Below are 19,752 nucleotides of genomic sequence, written 5' to 3' on the forward strand. Positions count from 1 at the left end.
TTGTCACGAACACCTAGTACTCTTTATACCTACTATGCGGCGGGAGGAATTTGAAATACGTTGTACACGAGGACTGAGGAATTTTTACAGGCGAGTACAGTTTATCTAAAGCGTGAGTAAGCAAAGCGGAATGAACATTAAAGATTCCTCAGCGTTGAACAAATTAACATAAATATTAATAATAAGAGTAGCTTTTCGAGTAATTCGTTTAATTTAAGCAAGTATTTTAAGCTGATCTTTAAATGAATTAATATCAATATAGAATACGCTATACATGTGTGTACTAATAGTTAGGACATTAATTTATCAAGGATCAATTATATAATTTCTAGTAAGGTGAACGATTGGTAAAAATCGATGTTAAGATCGCCATTGATAAAAGCATTATGAAGCAGAATATTAATAACGTGTTATAAAATCAATTAAAAATATAAAGAGATTTTAATAGGCACGAATTAACAGATTTGTTACTTGTTAAATATTTCCTTTTTTAGTGTACACTTAAGTAAATCAAGGATGTTGATCATAATTATGGGACCAGCTAAGTTTGTTAGTATTGTAATACTCTATGAGACTTTCTTTTCCGGATCCAATTTTCTGGCCGTAATTTCATGGGACTTTCCCTCTGATAAAGATCTACAACTGTAATTCTATGAAAGAATATATCGTGACAACGAAGTTCTGCAGTATTTTATTCGAGAAAGTTTCGGTACATTAAAAATTACGGACGGAAACATGAAGTTCTACAAAAGTTTCTAGTGATTCCAAACATGCCAGTTAATTAAATAAGCAATAAATTGCTCATGATTTTATTCGTGCTGAATGAGTGTTGTTATTCGCAATTAAGAATTGATTTACATTTATTCGTGATATATTATTTAATGAAAATGTTACAACAACTAAATATATTCTTTATCATTACATTCTTCAATCTATAAGAGAAGACCTAATTAATTTTGGTGAAGTGTCGGTTTAGTTTTATTAACTATCGTCGAACTTCTCCCGGTTACAGTGGCTATAAACCCGAATGAGATTATCTTCCAACGATGATCACGACCATAACTGAAGTTAAATGTGTTTTTGATCCATCAACTCGAATTGAAAATCGTGATAGCTATGCGTATCATTCTGCGAATCGCGAGAATAGCTGTGAGTGCTATCGAACATCTAGGACAACGGTATGCTCAGAAGTAATATACAATTTAACTGTTAAAGACGAATTGATTTCGATTAGCATTAAAAACATAATTACTGTGACTACTGAATTAGAGCAAGCTAAGAAAGCTAAGGCGTCAGCAAATCAAGAGCTAAAGTAAACCTCATGAATGAATTCATGATCTGTTCGTCAATAATGAAACTCCCAGACAGTATAGCACGTAAAATTTACATAGGAATACATTGAATTTATTGTGATGAAAGCGATGCGAATGACAATGTACCAACTAATTAGTTCAAACATTTTCTCGAAAAATGGAAATTAAGCCTAGCACAAATCGTATTGTTGTCAAAAGGAAAGCAATGATCGTTCATCGAGTGCCTCACAAGCATCAGTCAAAACGTTGATCCAAAATGCAAAAAATGTGAAATTTAAAACAATGTAAATGTCAAATTAATATAAGGGACATCTATGTATTACTTTCGACTGACTAAGATTAATGAAGAAAGAAAGAAATTTCTATTGGAATCGTGTTTGTTGCAATTTGTAAACGTAATCGGTATAAAATTACAAAGACATAAGAGGGGTTTAATAATATCGTCACACTGTTTTCATCCGATCAAAATTATAAAAAGTAACGATATATTTTTATGTAATTTCTGTTTTTTAGAACCGTCTTGGAACATTCAGATTTTCCATCAATTTTTCCAATCAATCGCAAGTGTACCAGGATGAAACATGTATTGATTTTCTCTCCTAACAATTGCAACAAATTGTGGAGACCGTAACAATGCTCTCGTATGCTTCCGGAGCTGCATCGACTTTCGGTGGAAAACCCGAGGAGCCCTCTACAAAACCGTAGCTAATTAGCATGAACGTGTGGGAACTGATAAGATCGTTGCAGGAGTCACCTTCGTGTACGATTATTCGCGGCAAGCACTTTCTTGCGAGATTCACTGCATGAGAACCAACTTTTCCGACCCGTACTGCACGTCCTACAAGTGAACACACCTCTCAGTCATGGTAAACCGCACCGCCCAGCCTCTGCGCAGTATTCCGAATCGCGAGGAACCATCGACGAGGACGGCTCGCGGGGATTTGATATCCGTGCGTAGACGATATCCAGATTTGACGGATTGCTTTCCGAAACACAGCGACGCCGAATTCGAAAGGACTTACGTGGGCATCGACACGACCGGGCAGCCGAGTTGCAGGAGGTTCCTGGCAAGGTATTCCGGCGCAGGTGCGTCAATCGCAGGTGCGGAGTGCCTGGCGGGCCGGACTGGCGTGGTATCATCAGAGTTGTCCGGGGTCCACTGCACATTGCTCAGCTTTCCTTCGTACGATGACACGTGTAATCTGTTACGATCGACCTTAGGAGACTTCGGAATCCTCAGAGAGCCGCTGCGTCGGATCTGCGTGCCGAGTTCGCTGTCTGAAACCGAGCAACGATTAGCTTTTTTTCATGGAAATGCGTGCTCTTTGATCCTGGGCTAGACTCGTCGCCTAAACGCGATTCTAGCTGACCAAAATGATTTTTCTCCTTACATTTTTCTCAATGTGTATGCATCCGAATTGGACAAAATTTCATTCTAAGGACGGATAACAGATAAAGGAATAAAATTTTATTCGACGTAATTTTTTAAGAACTGTACTGTTAAAATATTAAAAAGCGAAAATTTTTCACTCGCTGCCTGATAAGTTAGTTAAATTCAAGTCGTTTGCTTCAATTTCGCAAAAATAATTTCTCGCTCTAAAAAATGCCCGAATAATATCGTTACTCACTGCATATTGAAAGTAATGCTTTTGTCACGTGTTTGCTCGCGTAAGTAAAAATGTGAAAGGTTTCAGAGAGATTGTAGTATTATATATGAACACAAACGTATACAAAATGTAATAATTTTATTAAGTCTCTGATTCGTATTCTTAATTAGTTTCATCATTACACAGGACCTCGTGTTCAGTGTCTTAAACAGGATTTTGCTTTTAAGTTACATGTACTTCTATAGTGTTCTAGTTTCGAAGTGAATGCTAGTTAACGCGTTATGAAGCTCCAGATGCAGCACGACAGTCAATCCACAAATTAGCGAGTACATCCCCCTTGGACACAGTAATCCTACAAGTCACCTGATGGGCCATTTTCAGCTTGAAGTACTGCGAACAGTAGATTGGGAACGCAATTTCTCAACTATTAACAACGACATTGATCTGCGGTTAGATGATGTCGGCGATAGAACCGTCATTAACGAAAATTAATTTCTCGCTTGTGTCATAAAATTCTTTCTAGATTTATTTTAACAGATCTGTCCAACGAATGAACATCCCATAGTAATTTTTGTTCGGTGCATTCAATGAAACTCTCACGATTCATGTTTTTATACAATATTATTTACTCAATGATCGTTTGAAATATTTTTTACAAAAGCTGTAACTATGAAAAAATGCTGGTTGTGTTCAGGAATGTGTTAGAATTTTCTAATCTGAAAATTCTAAAGCTATTTAGATAACATTTTGTTTGCTAGGGGAACGTTCGCATCTTCGCTCGTATCGTATCTCTGCACGCAACTAATTTTGCTGTTAATAACTGTATCGACCGTATTTGAGTGCAGGTCAATTCAGCTCATTCACTTGGGTTCTTTTATAACAAGCCGGTTCCCATTTCACCCTGCGTTGGTCTGATATAAAAAAGATTACGTTTGACATTTCTCTAGCCAGGGCTATCCGATATTTCTACCACATTGATCAAGTTTTTATGAAGCAGCAATCCAAACATTTCGATAAAAAGCATTACAATGGTTTTCCAGAAAAATTTTATTCAACGATTAACACTCGAGCGACAAATATCGGATTTATTTGAAGCCAGAGTATACTATTTAGTTTCTGAAAATTAATTTAAAAGTTCATAGGGTTACGTTAACGTCGAAAATATTTTAATTTGGAAATAAAATTATTGATGAGCCTAAGTACACTCGGTTATATTTGAACCAAAAAGGTCCGTCGTTTGTGTAAACGGGAACGGTTTATTCGGTGAAAATATGTTATTTCACACAATCTGTCCTAGTATCTTTGTCAGTAACATATTTTGCTGGATAACTGTAGCCGTCTGTCGCAGTTACCTAAAGCACGTGCACTTTAATCCCGATGTCAATAACAAGGCACCCCACTTCCACCTTAGATACGTAACTGCTCCTCCAACGCAATTTTATTGATTTATTCTGACTCCAGGAAGTATTTGATCACTGAATTACCTGTCTGCAAAAAATTGGCGACTGCTCTTTTTCCCACATATTTGGAGAAAATGTTTTCGCGTGCCATCGCGGATGGAAAAATGCTGCGAATTCAAACGTTTCTAAAAACGTTACAAAATTTTTTTCGCGACGGAACCTACTGTAGATTTAAAGATCGAAGCTTCTCCTTTATAAAGACGTGCAAAAGAATGATGTACGATCACTTTTCTCTGTTTTATGGCACAAAAATGGTGAACAAGTTCTACCGTGTCGTACTCTCCTGTATAGCTACAAAGATGACGATATACTTCTCATTCAAAGTTCAGTAAAATCACCAAAAAAGATCGTCTGTCAACTGCCAAGGTGCCGTTGCAAAGGAGGAAACTTCAATCTTCACGATCGTAGTAGAATCAATCAGAGAAAATAATCTCTAATTTTCTTAGAAACTTTCAATCGCAATTTCACTTCCAACATTTTCCGGAAGAAAATAAATCTTCAGTTTCCCGCCGACGTATTATGAAATCTGAGCCTTCTTGCTCTAAGCCGAGTGCGAGTTTATTGTTGCACGATTCCTTTTGACGAAATTATACCGATCAACATGTCAAGGATTTTTCGGCAGTCCGTAATCGCACGTTCAAACACTTTTTCGAGCCACTGCGTGTACATTCTGTCGCGGAACAGAACGATTCAGACGAAGCCTTCGAATCCATTCAGCATCGTCAAAAATGTTGCTTGTTGACGTAACAGTTACACGGGAACACGTGTCGACTATTTTCGATTCACTCTAGCGAAAAAAAGAACGCCTACTTCCGGGAACAGTACGATTTCGTGGTTCCGCGGCTCGTGTTTCGCGGAACGCGCGGACACGATCATTCCGCTTCGTGTCTGATTTTCAGATAATAATAGCACCGTGTGTTACCTGAGTGATGTCCACGTCTAGACATGATCGCGACTCTGCTTTGTTTAATCCGGCGATGATAACGAACGACGGAAATGCGACGAGCAAAACCCCGGAACGTGCGAAGCGAACGGAGAAATTGTGTCGCGAACGGTGAGTTTGTTAAATGAACAGCGACTGATGTTTTAAGAAACAGGTGTGGTAATGTTGGGGCAGACGTGATTCTAACCTATTCTTGGCGACTGAGCTTTAATTCGTTTAAAACCTTCTTGCATCACGTCAACCTTAGCATTAGTATACTATGTCTTCGGTTTCACGAAAGTTACGCGAGTCGTGAGAGTATTAAAAACAGCGTCTTGCAACGAAGTCAACGACGCCATGCTGTCGGAAATTTGGCTTCTCTCACAAGAAATATAAACATTTACAAATCTTTTTTTATATGCAATCGTCCTAAACAATGTTTAAATAATTAAAGTAGACTTTAATTATCATATGAGACTAATTGCATTCACTGTTCTTGCCTTAAAAAAATTTAGATAAATTCGAAAGTCTTTATCGGAGCTCCTACTTTGATATTACTATTCCTTCCTTTAGTTAACTAATTTTTCAATTTCCATAAAATGAAAACACAGACCGGTTTCGCACTTTTTGCGTCACAAGTTGGTGTCATTATAGCTAACAATTTATAAATTATTATATAAGGCTCTTTAACAGAAAATTACTGAATAAATTTCGAAATAAATACAGTATCATTGCCATTATAAAACAATACAGGTCACGTAGTTCTACGTTCGGTGGGCTCGGTGTTAATCACGAATAAAGTAAGTTCAATATTGCTGGAACAACGGCGGTACCCGCTGCGAGAGACAGCTACTTTCTTTAAAGCGTTTTTGGCACAAGATTCCCACAGTATTCGAAATGCTTCATTGTTCAAACACTGTGAAACGGTCGCTGATTACGCTCTGTGCTAAAATCCGTAACTAGGCTAGTGTGCTCGTGTGGTTTCGTGCATATGGTGACAGCTTACCTCGGATCTGATTGAGCCGCAATGCCATATCGCAAAGCGAAAAGTTGCACCGGCGACATGAGCAGAGGGTAATGTCAGATGGAAACAGAGGTCTCAAGATGACGGTCAAGGAAAGAGAATTGTACGGGTGCCTAATGCGTTCTGCTCGAAACACATTCGACGATTCACGAGTGCTGTGAACGGCGGTTGGGGGAGGGTGATAAACAAAGCACTGGTTCTTTCTTGACCGTTCGGAGCAAGATAGAAATTAAGAGGTACAATAAGCAAAAAAGAAGCGTTAATGTGTGAGGAACGACCTCATGGACCTCTGCCTAACGACTAAAAAGTTGGGCGTCCCCCAAGTACAAGGACAGTCACGTTTTTGGCAAAAGGCCGCGCATCCTTGCCGGGAATACGGTATTTCCCTGAATATTTGCGACACGTACGTCGCCTCTTCTCGATCCCACCTGGTTCAGAATTATTTCCGACGATTCGAGCGTCTAGGGAGATCCGTGGTGACGTAATCAGCGAAATCTCGAGGAAAGGAAGGAGTGGCACGAAAGGGACACATTTAAATTGAAAAACCATTCTACCTACGCTTTACAGCATTTCAAAGGTCAAATATCTGGCTATAAATATACGTGGACACCGTCCATCTGTTTCTATTAATTTGCTAATAATGTTACTACGATTTTTTAAATTATCATTCAACTAACTACGAATTTCAAATCGTTACGTACGTCCTACTCATTTTTTTGCAACTAAAATTCAGCTCTCTGCTAATTAAATTTGCATATTTGTAATTTTTGGCAATGAAATTCATATTGAAATATATTTTAATTGTGACAGTTAATTTAAATCTTCGCATGTCTTTATAAGCTCTGTTAAAACTAACGTGAAAACTATCTGAAAAATGTATAATAATAGAAATTGATAAATAAAATTATAAACGATCCGAAACCTCTATAGTTCTATTTTCGGCAAAGAGGACCACCGTTCGAGCGTTAATCGTTATGTTCAAGTGACGCTTATCAAGATGATTATCTCAAATTGTTGGCACTCGTCGAACTAATTTTATTTATGCTTTAGCCGGTATTTTGCCGCCGGTCGAAATAAAGCTACTTCGTATTTACTCGTTATTTTTGTCCCGAGTAAGATGTATATAACTCCGTCGCGAAGGTAGGACAATATTAGCGATGGGAACGAGATCAACACGTAGTCGTGAATATTAATCGGTAGACTACCCAAGATTTGTCTCATCAGGCTCGATTAATATTTCATTAGTATGCCAGAACTGTATATTCTGAAATCGTCTGATTATGTATGTAAAGTGTATAGTCAGATCGTATTTGTACAATTACGTTCACCCGAGCAAATAGTTCCTAGATTAAAGCAAATGAGATAATTGGCGAAAGCTCAAACGTAGTTTATCGATGGATTGCGAATCTTTCGTGCAGAATTAAAATTGTCTGGATTAATTTTAGCGTCTATTCTAGTGTCTATTGTAGAAAGATTTAATTTTTTTTTTATTCAACTTTAATAGATTGCATATTTAAAGAAAATATAATATATATATTTAAATTCTTTGAAAGCTTCGATTGCCGTATATTTAATATACCATTTTTGTCATAAATGCATACAAATTAATATAATAATATGAGTATAATTATGGATTTTATGATACAGCATACTAGAGTACGCAGAAATATTTATTCTAAAAGAAAAGAAATTACCACTAATTTAACTTACAATTACAGAATAACAGATTAATAAATTACGATATTCATAAGACGTACTTGCCCACATTACTGGATACGATCGAGGCCACAGCTACGTTCACGGATTTGAATCCAGATTGTCCGGAACGGTATATATAAATATTCTGTGCGACGTTAAAATGAAAAAGAATGTCTCGCCAATAATTTTGATAGAACTACGACCTCAGATGATAAACGTTTATCTGTGTCCAATTGAATGTTATTTGTTGATAAAGAAGGCATATGCACATACCGTGAAGTTTCTCCATTTATTACGAACATTAATCGACAGAGTTTAAGTTGGCGGAGAAATTAATTGTAAAACCGTTCAACTTAAAATACGACGCATATTTCGATCTCTCAATTTCTTTCGGCTTAGATAAAAATTCTATTATTCAAACCTTGGTCTCGTCTGGCCAGTATCCGCATTATGGTAGCTGTCAAATCGTAAAACATTTATGATAAGCGTAATATCGCTGGCACTTGACCGATAGCTCATTATTTCGGTCTCAATTAGTATTAAGTGACCACATACGTGCTCGTTATACAGAGAAGGTCACAAGTTCGTCTCTACTTCGAGAAGAGTTCAGGCTCTGCGCATAAAAAACGTTTCGTTTTACCGTTGAAAGACAGCCCGATCATCAATCGCGAATCGATCATCATTAAAATGTATTCTGTGCCGTTTATTCAATGACAGAAACTCGATCAACGCGTGGCTAAAATTTTTGAGAAATAAAAAAATTAAAGACGTCCTCGGAGCTATCTTTTGTTTTTAATTACTCACTGTGAAAATTGATACGTATATATTTTTTATTTAGAATTCATTTAGAATCTTTTAAGTTTAAGATCGTAAACAGAGCAGCAAGAGGAGAAACTTTAACGAAAAAGCGTAGATCGAAATAAAACAATTAAAAAGAGACGATAAGACATTCAATAAAACCGACAGAATTGGAAAATGATTGCTTCGAGCATGGAAGATAGCTTGGAGGCAGCCAAACTGAAGAACACGACTTGGAAATGAATTTGTAGCGCCGGTTGAAAGCAAAACCCAAGTCGGAGCCAAGCAATATACGATCAGGCAAATTTATGACGGTGCCGACAGCGAAAGTTTTCTCCGTGCTATAATTTTGCAATTTGGCGTACGGTCAAGTTCACCGACTCGCGAATTCGCTTGGAGAAGGACTAAACAATTGGAGGAAACGTATCCTGGCGCAGCACTGCTCCGACAATGATCGCAAGAAATGCAATACTCTAGAAAGCGAACGTGATTTGCAGTAAATTCTCTTCAATAATCATCTCGTAAACAAAAATGTAGAATTTTGCAGAAGGAGATACGAATATTCGAATCTCGCGGCGCGTTATTATAGTTGTTGTCGTTCGGCGACTAGAAAAACATGCGGCGGAGCTCGGATAATAACATCTCCTCTTCCAAAATTCTCCGTGTTTGTTGACAAACTAAGGGACAATTACGAGCCCACTTAACTGAAGGAAAAGGAACAAGAATAGCTCAAATAAAGCTGACAATTTAATCGGGGAAATGGTTTCGTTTCGAACACCGTGTCTGCGACTGTTTCCGAAACAACGTTGATTTTATTACCAATTTCATACGTTGTTCGATTCAACATTACACATTGTTCCACGGGAAATCAAAACGTTTGTTTTCGTGGAAGGCGAATTTCCGTTCGTTATTTGCGCTAACGGTGTTTTTGAACGTGCAATTTAGTTTCTGCCAAACAGTGCATGAACAGGATAAATTGCTAGCTTAGTCAAACAGAAACGCAGTTCGCCGTGTGATTTGCAATGCAGGATTCTGCACTTTGTCCGCGATGACTGTACCAATGATACAAACAGATGGCCACTTGCATTTACGGTAATCTTAAAATGCAGAACATTGTTCAGATACTAATGTTTTAAATAAATGTTAACTGCGCAGTATTCGCTGCATATGCATGTATAATGATATACTGGAATATATGTATATTAATATATGCGTATATAAAATACTGAACCGATAAATAAATAACATGTGCTATAATTTAAAAATCAATGCACTTCATACATCGAAAAGCTGCAATCATTTCTGCAGTTTAATTTAATTTATGCAGAACGTTAAACTAGGATAATAGAAACAGTAAGATCAAAATAAAAAGGTATTACGTAGCAATCGATTTAATGCTCACGAAAATCCTGAAATCTCGACTTGAAATTTGCAGTGAGAAGAAAGATTCCCGGTAATCTGTTGAAAGCCGTTTATCGATTAATATACAGATATACACGGACGTTACGTGCGGCAAGTAAATGAATCTGGGTTAGATCTTGCAACTTGCAACCGACACGCGTCAATCCTCTTAACGGATTTTCGTCAGTTTGACGGAACACGATGATCTTGTTTCTGTTGGATTATTAGACAAAACACGAAAACCATGTGTCCCACCGGGAACGCTAAATTGCTGTTCCACGTCGTCCCGGTTTTTTTGCATTCTTGCAAGCACAGCGCGTGCACGAGCATGTGTGCACGTGCATGCACAGACGCACACGAGCACGCACTTGTCGCACATACAGGTACACAACACCACTTCGAAGACTATGAATAAAGGATGAAAGGGGAGAGTGTATCTATACGTGGCTAATTAGACAATAGGTCAAGGTTCAGGAATTTTCTATGCCTCTGTCTAATTGTTGTTTTATGATTACATTATACTTTGCTAAAATCGTGGCGCCGCTTTCAGTTAGAAATGATCGCGGCATAAATATAGTGGCCTGAGAATGTGTTTCAGGAACAACAATTTTAACGTAAAAAACGTCGAAGTAACGTTCAATTTGTTATTTCATTACTTCAGCAGCCAAGCTGGAAGTTCGAAGCAACTGAAATTCGTTTATACTTTATTCCATCGAACAGCAGATATTGACTAATGGATTTACTCCGTGGAAATTGGTCAAGGTCAGAGTGATTTCGTGTCCTTATAATAATGTTTACTTTAGAACGATAATACGAGCAGTATTTTGTTTGTATTTTGGTACTATGATCGCGGTTCTTGCGGAAATCGTTAACTCGAAGGATTAGTCGATTAAAATAAGTTCACGCGAAAATGTTTAAGCTTTAAACTAAGTGAATTTATTACGGTAAAACGGTATGAAAATAAAATATCTCGGCATTAAATCGCAGTTGAAAGTAATAAAACGCGATTTAAAAGTAGCAACAAGAAACAACTTTTGCGCGCTTGCCTTTGTGCAGAACTATGGTAAGCATTTTGCTTACGAAACCTTGCACGAAGACACAACAATGGTTTCCTAACTATATTCATGTTCGACACATCAATGTACTCTGAACCATTCGCAATGCAACATAAAAGACAATTCACGTTATTACTTTACGACCGATTTACTAACAAAAAAAAAAAAGGAAAAAGGAACAGGTGCATGTTTTCTTTGCTATACGTCGGCGTCTAGAAAAATCAGTCTCCATCGCGCACTTACGTCTCCGATCAAAGTACCGCAACATAAACTATAAATAAACACGCAATCTACATGTATGCACGCTAATGAGGCATCATAACTCCTTACCTTCCGACAGTTATTGTAACACATACGCATTCGTTTGACTTTCTTCATCGCCAGAACTACGGAACACGCTACAGATGATAACTTTATAATGCATCATTAAAAAAATAATCTAAACGTTATAATACATTATTAAAAAATAATTTCAAAGTCACAAGATCCGTCGTCTCGACGGGCAATTCTATCGTTAACGCAGCGTAATATAGTCATACAATTAAACTATCTATATTTTGAAAATTCAACGATGAAGAGGAAATGACTAGACGCTAATTTTCAGCGCCACTTTTCCGGCGAGCAAATTAAGAAACAGGTGGGTAATGATTGATGCAAGCAGGAAACGGCCACTTACCTTTTTTTTGAAACAGCTGCATCGTGTCGGACTGCGCTGGATCTTCCTCGGGACTTTCGTTAGCGGGATCAGCCTCGGACGACATAAATTTAACTTCCGATAGTTTCTGCTTCCGGTAGTGGAATGAACAAAGACAACCTCGCCCGACCCGCCACTGCACACCTTGCCAATGCCGCTTCCTCGGCCGTGTCGTACCGGTGGAATTTCTGAGGATGCCTATCGACCGCCTAGATGTGCCTCGAGGCACAATCGAACCAATCGACCAATGAAAGTAATAGAGAATAGTCACGTGCGGGTCTCGACGATATATTAACTATTAATCTGTCACAAACGCCGCGTCCGGGGTGCCAAAATTCGTCACGTTTCGCGCCGCGCCGTTGTGCAACGGCACAATTTTACGTCGGGCGTCGCGTACCGAAAAACCTATATATCTTCGATCGATCGCACGATGAATGAAATTTCGTTCCCGACCGACCGGAATTGCTCTGTGCTCGGGGTTCAACAATAGACCAACAGACAACCGGGTGACGTTACTTTCACCGGTGCGTCTAAACTGAATCGAGGAACGGTGTTTGTGTTGAATTAGCAACCTGTCTCCGCGAACACACGCGTGCCTGCGGTACGGTAACACGGGGCCTCTTGCAACCAAATTTCAAACTACCGATGGTCGCCTCGAAGATGAAATTATTATGAAACGCGATCCCGGTAAAAAAAAAACTCTTCAGTAAAGAGTGATTAAGTCGACGCATATCTTGTTACAAGATAAATAGTTATTTTAAGGGATCGGCAAGTTTAGTGTTTCAAATACTGTATAGAAAACTGTAAATCGAGCAATGTTAAGATAAATTTTTGATAAATCAATGCAAGCTGTTTCACTCTATAACTTTTTCGTTGAAAGAACGCATCTCGGGCTGACCGTGTTATTTTTACCTCTGGCAATCACGTTTCCCACAATGTAGCAGCGTCTTGGAACGCATCGTCCACGTTTGGCGGGATGTTACTGTATTTTCCGAATCTTGGGTCAATGATCGGCGACTCGGTGACGCGTTTCTGAGTTTTCTGGCCCAAGATGACAGAGGCGTATTTACTGTTAGCACGGATAGACGAACTGAAACTGTCTTCCTTGTGCAGCTAAGAAACGTTATCGCGGCGTGAAGTCCGGAAATTCAGCGGTATCGAAAGATTAAGGTCGAGACGAAGTGCGAAAGCACATTAAGGATAGTTTGTGTGCGTGTCTCGATGCGTGGCGTCGTCGTCGGTGCATGCGGATCAGAGAGTTCGTTACGCAAAAAGAATTTTCTGACAGGGTTTACTGAACTTTATTAACACGTAACAATGAAACCGGAAGTTAGGTAGGATTCGGTATTATGAGAAATTAGACGATCGCACGCGCTTTTACGGACCGTTCCCGGCAGACTGATTGTAAGATAGTCCAGTCAAAAATCTAAAGGTTTATTTTTGGTCAGATTGTCGCGCCAAAGGGGTATAACGTGGCCAATTGCGACGAAACGATTAGTCTGGCCCGATTCTCTACAGCCCGTTCGAACAGATTCCGCCTGTGCTAAGATGACTAAAAAAACCATTACAAAACTAACATCTTTTCTTTTTTTTTCGGTTTTTTTTTTCATTTTTACTTCTTTCATATTTTATCAATGTCCGGCTATACACGTTTGTTTCACGGTAATACTTCCCTATAGCCTCAAAAGACACTTTATTTTTTCTTTGTATTTACGTAATTGTACTAGTTCCTCGTAAAGGTCGGACAGCGTTTTGAATATCAAACGCTAGCCAATCAACGTTTTCAACGGTCATTACACGCGACATCGCGTTCAAACATCCTTCAAACAATACACGGTAAACGTTTCAAAAATAAGTATCGATACTCATTCCATTTCATCTACACTGTCGTACGTTCGATCTTATACAATAAAAACGGCGCTATAGTATTAACGCGCAGTGGGCTCGCTGCGCCAAACGATTTGAACGAGAGAGCACTATTGAGATACAATTCATAAGAGTAGTATACGTATCTAGGAATAACACCTGTGTGGAGTACAGAGTAAGACTTATTGCGTGATTCTTACTTGCAAGGAGTGCTAGCCAAATGGTCCCCTCGGATCGCCATGAAACTAACATGTAACACGAATGTCGGAAAAATATTCGACACACACGCGTTTTAACGGCTACCATTCGTATTTGTATTCACGTGCATTTTCAATTGTGATCTGGTTCCGTAGAACCTTCGTTTATCCTCGCAATTGTCTACCGATCTAGATACGAATGAAATACGAGTAAGCTGTAATCTCTAACGACTACTTGTGTGCTAAATAGTGTAACAAACGCTTCGCATTCGTATTCTGCGCACTGGGACCTTTTTAGAAATAATAGTTTCTGTCGAGTACTTTGTCGAGCTTTATATTACGTATACGTTTCATGAAAGTCGGAGGGGCAAAACTTGGATAACGCCCGTTCTTAATGACACTCGATCTATGCCCGATACAAGTAGGATTATACAGCTGAATACGCGCGCATCGTCATTTAAAAGTACAATTTCAACGGCTAACAGGATGAACACCTGATTCCGAACCCGATATTTCGAAGAAACTTGAAGAATCTCTCGACGAGCATCTTTTCGTGTTGGTCTCGTTTGGTCGCGAGCTCGCCAAGCTTCTCGGTCCGCGCGCAGAACGCTTCCACAAGGAAATCATGGCACAACATCGAATCGTCTTCTATCGCGGCTAACTTGTTTTGAACGTCCGTCGCCTGGACCGATTCCTCGGCACTCTCGTCCGTTCGGCAGGAATGCTTTATATACATCGCGATGAAACGCACGAGAACACACGCCAGGAACCTACGGTGACACCAGAGAGCCTCGTAGTCGTTATACATGCAAATAGCGCTCTCGTTCGCGCGGCATTCCTCCGCCCAGTAAGACAGAGTACGAAAGTACGCTTGTTGTTCCGCACTCGTGGAACTCGCTTTATATTCTGTCTCCATAACGTTGAACAGCCGCTGTAATTTATGCGCGTCACCGATGTTAGATTTAATGTACGCGAACAGTTCCTCCCTACATTGCTCGGTGATCGCCGGACACTTTATCAACGACTCTCTAGGTAGTTCTTTGAACTCGAACATGTACTTCTGCAACAAGAATTGCCGATAGGAAAGTCCGCTGTAATCCGATACGTGTCTCTGACACCACGCAAGCGTATTCTTCCACTCGTTTTCGAAATTAGGATAAGCGAAGCCTCGCGACTCTCGGAGAGCCATCACGTGTCGTCGGTGACTCCACGCGTTGTAGTTGTTCGCGTACCTGTCCGCGCAGGTGGTCACCAAGTTCAATTCCGTGCATAGAGGCGATTCCGCCGATTCGAAATCGTACCGGCTGTCTTTGGCGTTTAGTACGTACAACAATAACCACTGCCGGTAGGCGAACGCGTCGAAGCATTTCGGCTTATGGTAAAGTACCAATCGTGAGAAAGCAAATTCCTCCGACACCTCTAATTTGTGACTTCTCACTAACTCCCGTCGCATATTCCAAAACGTCGTAACATCCGGATTCAATAGCAGAGCCCCCAGTAACCATCTTGCTATTGTGCTAGGCTCCTCGCGCCTGTGTTTGTTCTGACGAAGTTCAAAGAGTCGGCGATAAGCGTAGCAACAAAGTGGTTGTACGCACCACGAGGCCAATCCAAGACAGTCCTCCTGATGAAATACTGGTGATTTATTTTCATTATCTTCCGCGGGGACTATTTCGAAGCTTTTCCTGAAATTATACATGAACAATATTTCTTTCAGTTTTTCTCCTAAACTATTCTAACGAGAGTCGAATAATAGTTTTTTAAATAATCGGTTACTAATTGTAAGTTAGCGTTTTTTTTTTAAACACGTTTTCCAATGAATTGTAAAATGTATATTATTGGTAAACATGTAATATTCTATGATTTAATAATTGTCATTATTGTGTTGTTTTATTTTTAAAAAATACAATCGTTGAAAACAAAATAAATAATACAAATTTTTTTTTAAGTAATATTAGGTGTATATCTGTACACGTGAATTACATAACAACGTGTGAGACATCTAGAAAATACTGTAAAAGTAATGATAATTTCGAGGTATGCATAACTGTTGTGTTTCTCGCATATTTTTAATGTACTCCAATTTAATGTTACACTAGTGACAGTTAAAGATTCAGTATATTGACAATAGATCACAGCTTGCACGATTTGCATAGAACCGTATATGTACGAAAGAACATGCATTGACGATACTTCTAACATTTAATAATCGTGATGGCGCCATAGTTTCATATCGTAGATATAAGATACCAACATTACTGATACTGTATTTACTATGCAAACCTTTTACGAAGCGTCGTATGTACGCGTGTCTCATTAAGACTTATAAATGACGGTGTTGTAAATTTGTTGAGCCGATGATCGAACGCACAACAACAATGACGTTAAGTCGCAAACGTAACGGACTCACTGACGCATCTAATCGGAGAATTTAGTGACAATTTTCACAGATATTTTTAAAGACTCCGCCCTCGTAATGTATCTACGAAAACACTCACAGTGACGGATTCTTCTTCACCACATTTTCGATGTCGGAAAGAATTTTCTCTGCTGCCGGAAAAATATCGTCTTGCATTGTAATCTTGCCACTATTGTTCGTTACATGTCTCGTAGAATTAAGTATAAACCAATACACGATTAACCCTTCTGTTTCTCTCCTGCTGCACCTTTCAATGCAGACACGATGTAGCGTTTTTCTGCAGAAGTGTTGGGGGGATATACTGTGATACCGTTTGAAGTTTCCTGTAAGTCACGAACGTTCGAAATCAGATGGCGCGAAATTGTCAACGATGAAAGATACTGTTAAAGAACAGAATTCGTATTTAACAGTTCCTTGAATGAAAGAAACCGACTTAATGTTAGCAAAAATAATCTTAATGTCATTTCTGTAAGGTTATGGTCACTAATATTTTTCACACACGTGCTTATAAATATATATCAAACACTTTATATTGTTATTATTGTTGCGTATAAATGTTAAACACAAAAGCACATTTATTTTGAGCGTTCTAATTGTAGTTATTGTCACTATAGATAATTAAACTTGTAATGTGTTTCTTTCATGATAAATACATTTTTGCTTTATCAAAAACGTACATTTAAACACTATCTACTTTGAAGAATAGAAAATAGCTTTCCTGCGTTATTTTATATAAATATTACAGCTTTTTTATTGGAAAATTCTGTCCTTACCGTTAAGGCAGCATTGAGAATAAGCAAACGATTGATCGAAATACATCGATAGTTTCGATAAGTGTCATGCTATGCGAAGACAACTTAATGGAGTACTACTCTCCGGCTACAAATTGGTATAACCTATACGTCACTGAATTCCCTCGAATTCATTTGTACCCACTCATCTTACCTTATAAGGAAAAACTTTAGTTTAGTCGGTGAACACTACATTTTCGGCACACGAGGTAAACTATTTATATTAAAACAATGTCTGATCCTCGTATAAGAACTCTAAAAATTAAAACTGGAATAGTGAAACGTCTCGCAAAAGAAAAAGTTGCGTATGAAAAAGAAGCAGCACAGCAACGTGAAAGGATACAAAAATTACAGGAACAGGGTGAGAATACTTTGAATAATGCAATCGGAAGCATGTCTTATTTTCTCATTAACTCGATCCTTTCAATAGCTGTGTTATTTGTTGCGACGCTTCTGTACATTTTTCACCTTTTTTTATACTGCTACAATAGACTGCTTGATTAAAAAGTAGCTACATCACTTGCTGTAAAATTTGTAATCGTGTTTACAACACATGTACTGCTGCAAAATAAACCTCATAATTATTTAAGTAAATTTTAAGATTCAACATTTTCAAGTTCTTTGTATTTATTTTGCAGGTAAAGATGCTTACGATGTAAAGAAACAAGAAGATGTTCTTCAAGAATCCCTTATGATGGTACCAGATTGTCAAAGGCGTCTTGTAAAAGCATTCGATGAACTTAAAAGTATTTTGGAAACGGAACAAGATTTAAAAGAAATCGAAGATTACATAGAAGCTGAGAAGATATTACAAGAAGCTGAAGCTCAACTTCCTAAGGAAGGAGGGATTATGGATATGTGTTAGAGATTGTAATCATATTAAGAAATTGCCAAAAGTTATGAAGAAACTATATTTTCATCTAACAAATACTTTGTAAGCAAAATAAAATAATCATTTAACGCATACTACAGTGATAGTATTAAGACATTTTATATTTAATCAGATTAAGTGGCAATTTTAAATGCTTATGTTTCATGATTGAAGTATTGCAAAAAATTCCACAGAAAATTAGCTGAAACTAAGATTACAGTATGTATCGTCCAACAGATCAGTCTATTTATAACGCAAATTACAGCACGAATCTTTATCCAAATTATATTTGTCCAATCGGTACAACCGATGTCACCAACATCTCAATTATAACTGAAAAACGATATGCTGATGAAAAGGATATTGAAAATTTCCTGGATAAACTTGACCTATCCAAGAATACAAATGACCAGAGAAAACTTCAAACAAATTCTAAAATTGCAACTACCAAAGATGCCATAACAGCAGCATATAAGTTAAATGAAAAATTAAAAATAATTTGTGCAGAACTAAAAAATAATAAAGATTTATCAGAAGAAGAATGGCAAGAGAAAATTAATATTTGTGAAACAGCGAAAAGTGAAATTATGAAGTTATTAGAGCCTATTAAAGATCCAAACTTTTTAAATCATTTAAAGAAACATTTAGAGAGACGCAAGAAAAAAAGATTACGAGAACGAATTAAAAGAGACAAATGGAAACATGAAAAGGTAATGAGAATGGAAAGAAGAGCAAGATTGCATGCACAAATTGATTCATGGATTCGAAAAGAACAAGCTGTAATAGAGAAGGAGAAGCAAGAAGAAAATTTACGTAAAGATGCAGATATGATTTTATCTGACATTAGAGGGAAACGAAGTGATGCAAGGAAATATCTTGGATTGTTGCAAGAGTTACAAAATTTGAGAAACATTAAGGCCAATATTGCCAGAGCGAGAGGAGAACATTTATCTTTAGCAGCAGATGAAGCATTTCATAATATCATAGGTACTATTTTAATTATATTCAACAAAACTATATGAACAATTATACTAATCAGTATATTTTTTGTATACAGCAAAGTTAACAGAACAATGGTCAGCATTTGATAGAGAATATTCGATAGAAGAACAAGGTTTAAAATTGATGTTAAAGACTGATAATGAAGAAAGAATTGAAAAACAAAAGAAGAACGTATTTGATGAATGGGAAAACGTACTTTTTGGGAAAAAAATGTTAACAAATGAACAATATGATATTGATTTTGCCAATTTTATGAGTGTGAGGTAGATATAATATTATAAACATACAGTACTTAATTATTTTACTCATGTATTTTTGCGGTAGTGTAATCGTTTTATTTCCAGAACTGCTTGGGACAAATACATAAGTACAGACGGTGATGCATTACCAATTCCAGTTGGATGGATAATGCCTGAGAAACCATCTTCTGCTGCCTGGCAAAAGTGTCTCAAAAAAGAAACATCATGAAATAAGCCATTAAATTATAATTTAGGAACATAATTATGCTTTAATACACGCCTTAATAATTTATATTGTATGAACATAGTGTATGTAATGTAATTTAGGAAATGTGAAAAACTTCTCTGGTCTACTGCATATTATCTTTTTAATGTTTATATTCAATTTTTATTAT

The 19,752-nt window shown here is 37.7% G+C and overlaps 4 protein-coding genes across 8 annotated transcripts in view; 2 read left to right on the forward strand and 2 right to left on the reverse strand.

Annotated features, from left to right (window-relative positions):
* LOC144475670 (uncharacterized) overlaps positions 1–12,946 on the reverse strand; it is a 92,378-nt gene extending 79,432 nt beyond the window's left edge. For 2 of the 5 annotated variants that reach the window (XM_078191783.1, XM_078191785.1), the window contains exons 1-3: positions 12,885–12,946; positions 11,955–12,181; positions 2,336–2,591 (exon numbers count right to left, since the gene is read on the reverse strand). In XM_078191783.1, the coding sequence (XP_078047909.1) occupies positions 2,336–2,591; positions 11,955–12,181; positions 12,885–12,931 (530 nt within the window). In that variant the 5' untranslated portion in view covers positions 12,932–12,946. Of the gene's footprint in view, positions 1–2,335; positions 2,592–4,404; positions 4,487–5,302; positions 5,343–6,308; positions 6,352–11,954; positions 12,182–12,884 lie in introns of those variants that run through there. The other 3 variants (XM_078191787.1, XM_078191788.1, XM_078191786.1) reach the window with 3 other exon arrangements.
* A 150-nt stretch (positions 12,947–13,096) lies between these two features.
* Positions 13,097–17,288, reverse strand: Temp (protein prenyltransferase alpha subunit repeat-containing protein tempura). The gene is made up of 3 exons (XM_078191791.1): positions 17,228–17,288; positions 16,534–16,777; positions 13,097–15,720 (listed from the first exon to the last, which is right to left on the reverse strand). Exons 1-3 carry the CDS (start codon positions 17,271–17,273, stop codon positions 14,514–14,516), a joined length of 1,497 nt encoding a protein of 498 aa, XP_078047917.1. The 5' UTR covers positions 17,274–17,288; the 3' UTR covers positions 13,097–14,513.
* Positions 17,289–17,300: 12 nt separating this feature from the next.
* LOC144475675 (tubulin-specific chaperone A-like) lies at positions 17,301–18,110 on the forward strand. The gene is made up of 2 exons (XM_078191796.1): positions 17,301–17,606; positions 17,884–18,110. The coding sequence occupies exons 1-2, from the start codon at positions 17,477–17,479 to the stop codon at positions 18,108–18,110; spliced, it is 357 nt and encodes a 118-aa protein (XP_078047922.1). The 5' UTR covers positions 17,301–17,476.
* Positions 18,111–18,329: 219 nt separating this feature from the next.
* LOC144475674 (uncharacterized) lies at positions 18,330–19,715 on the forward strand. Its single transcript, XM_078191795.1, has 3 exons — positions 18,330–19,103; positions 19,174–19,381; positions 19,463–19,715. Exons 1-3 carry the CDS (start codon positions 18,338–18,340, stop codon positions 19,584–19,586), a joined length of 1,098 nt encoding a protein of 365 aa, XP_078047921.1. The 5' UTR covers positions 18,330–18,337; the 3' UTR covers positions 19,587–19,715.
* Positions 19,716–19,752: the final 37 nt, after the last annotated feature.

This window comes from Augochlora pura, chromosome 10 (genome assembly GCF_028453695.1).
Source record: "Augochlora pura isolate Apur16 chromosome 10, APUR_v2.2.1, whole genome shotgun sequence".
NCBI lineage: Eukaryota > Metazoa > Arthropoda > Insecta > Hymenoptera > Halictidae > Augochlora > Augochlora pura.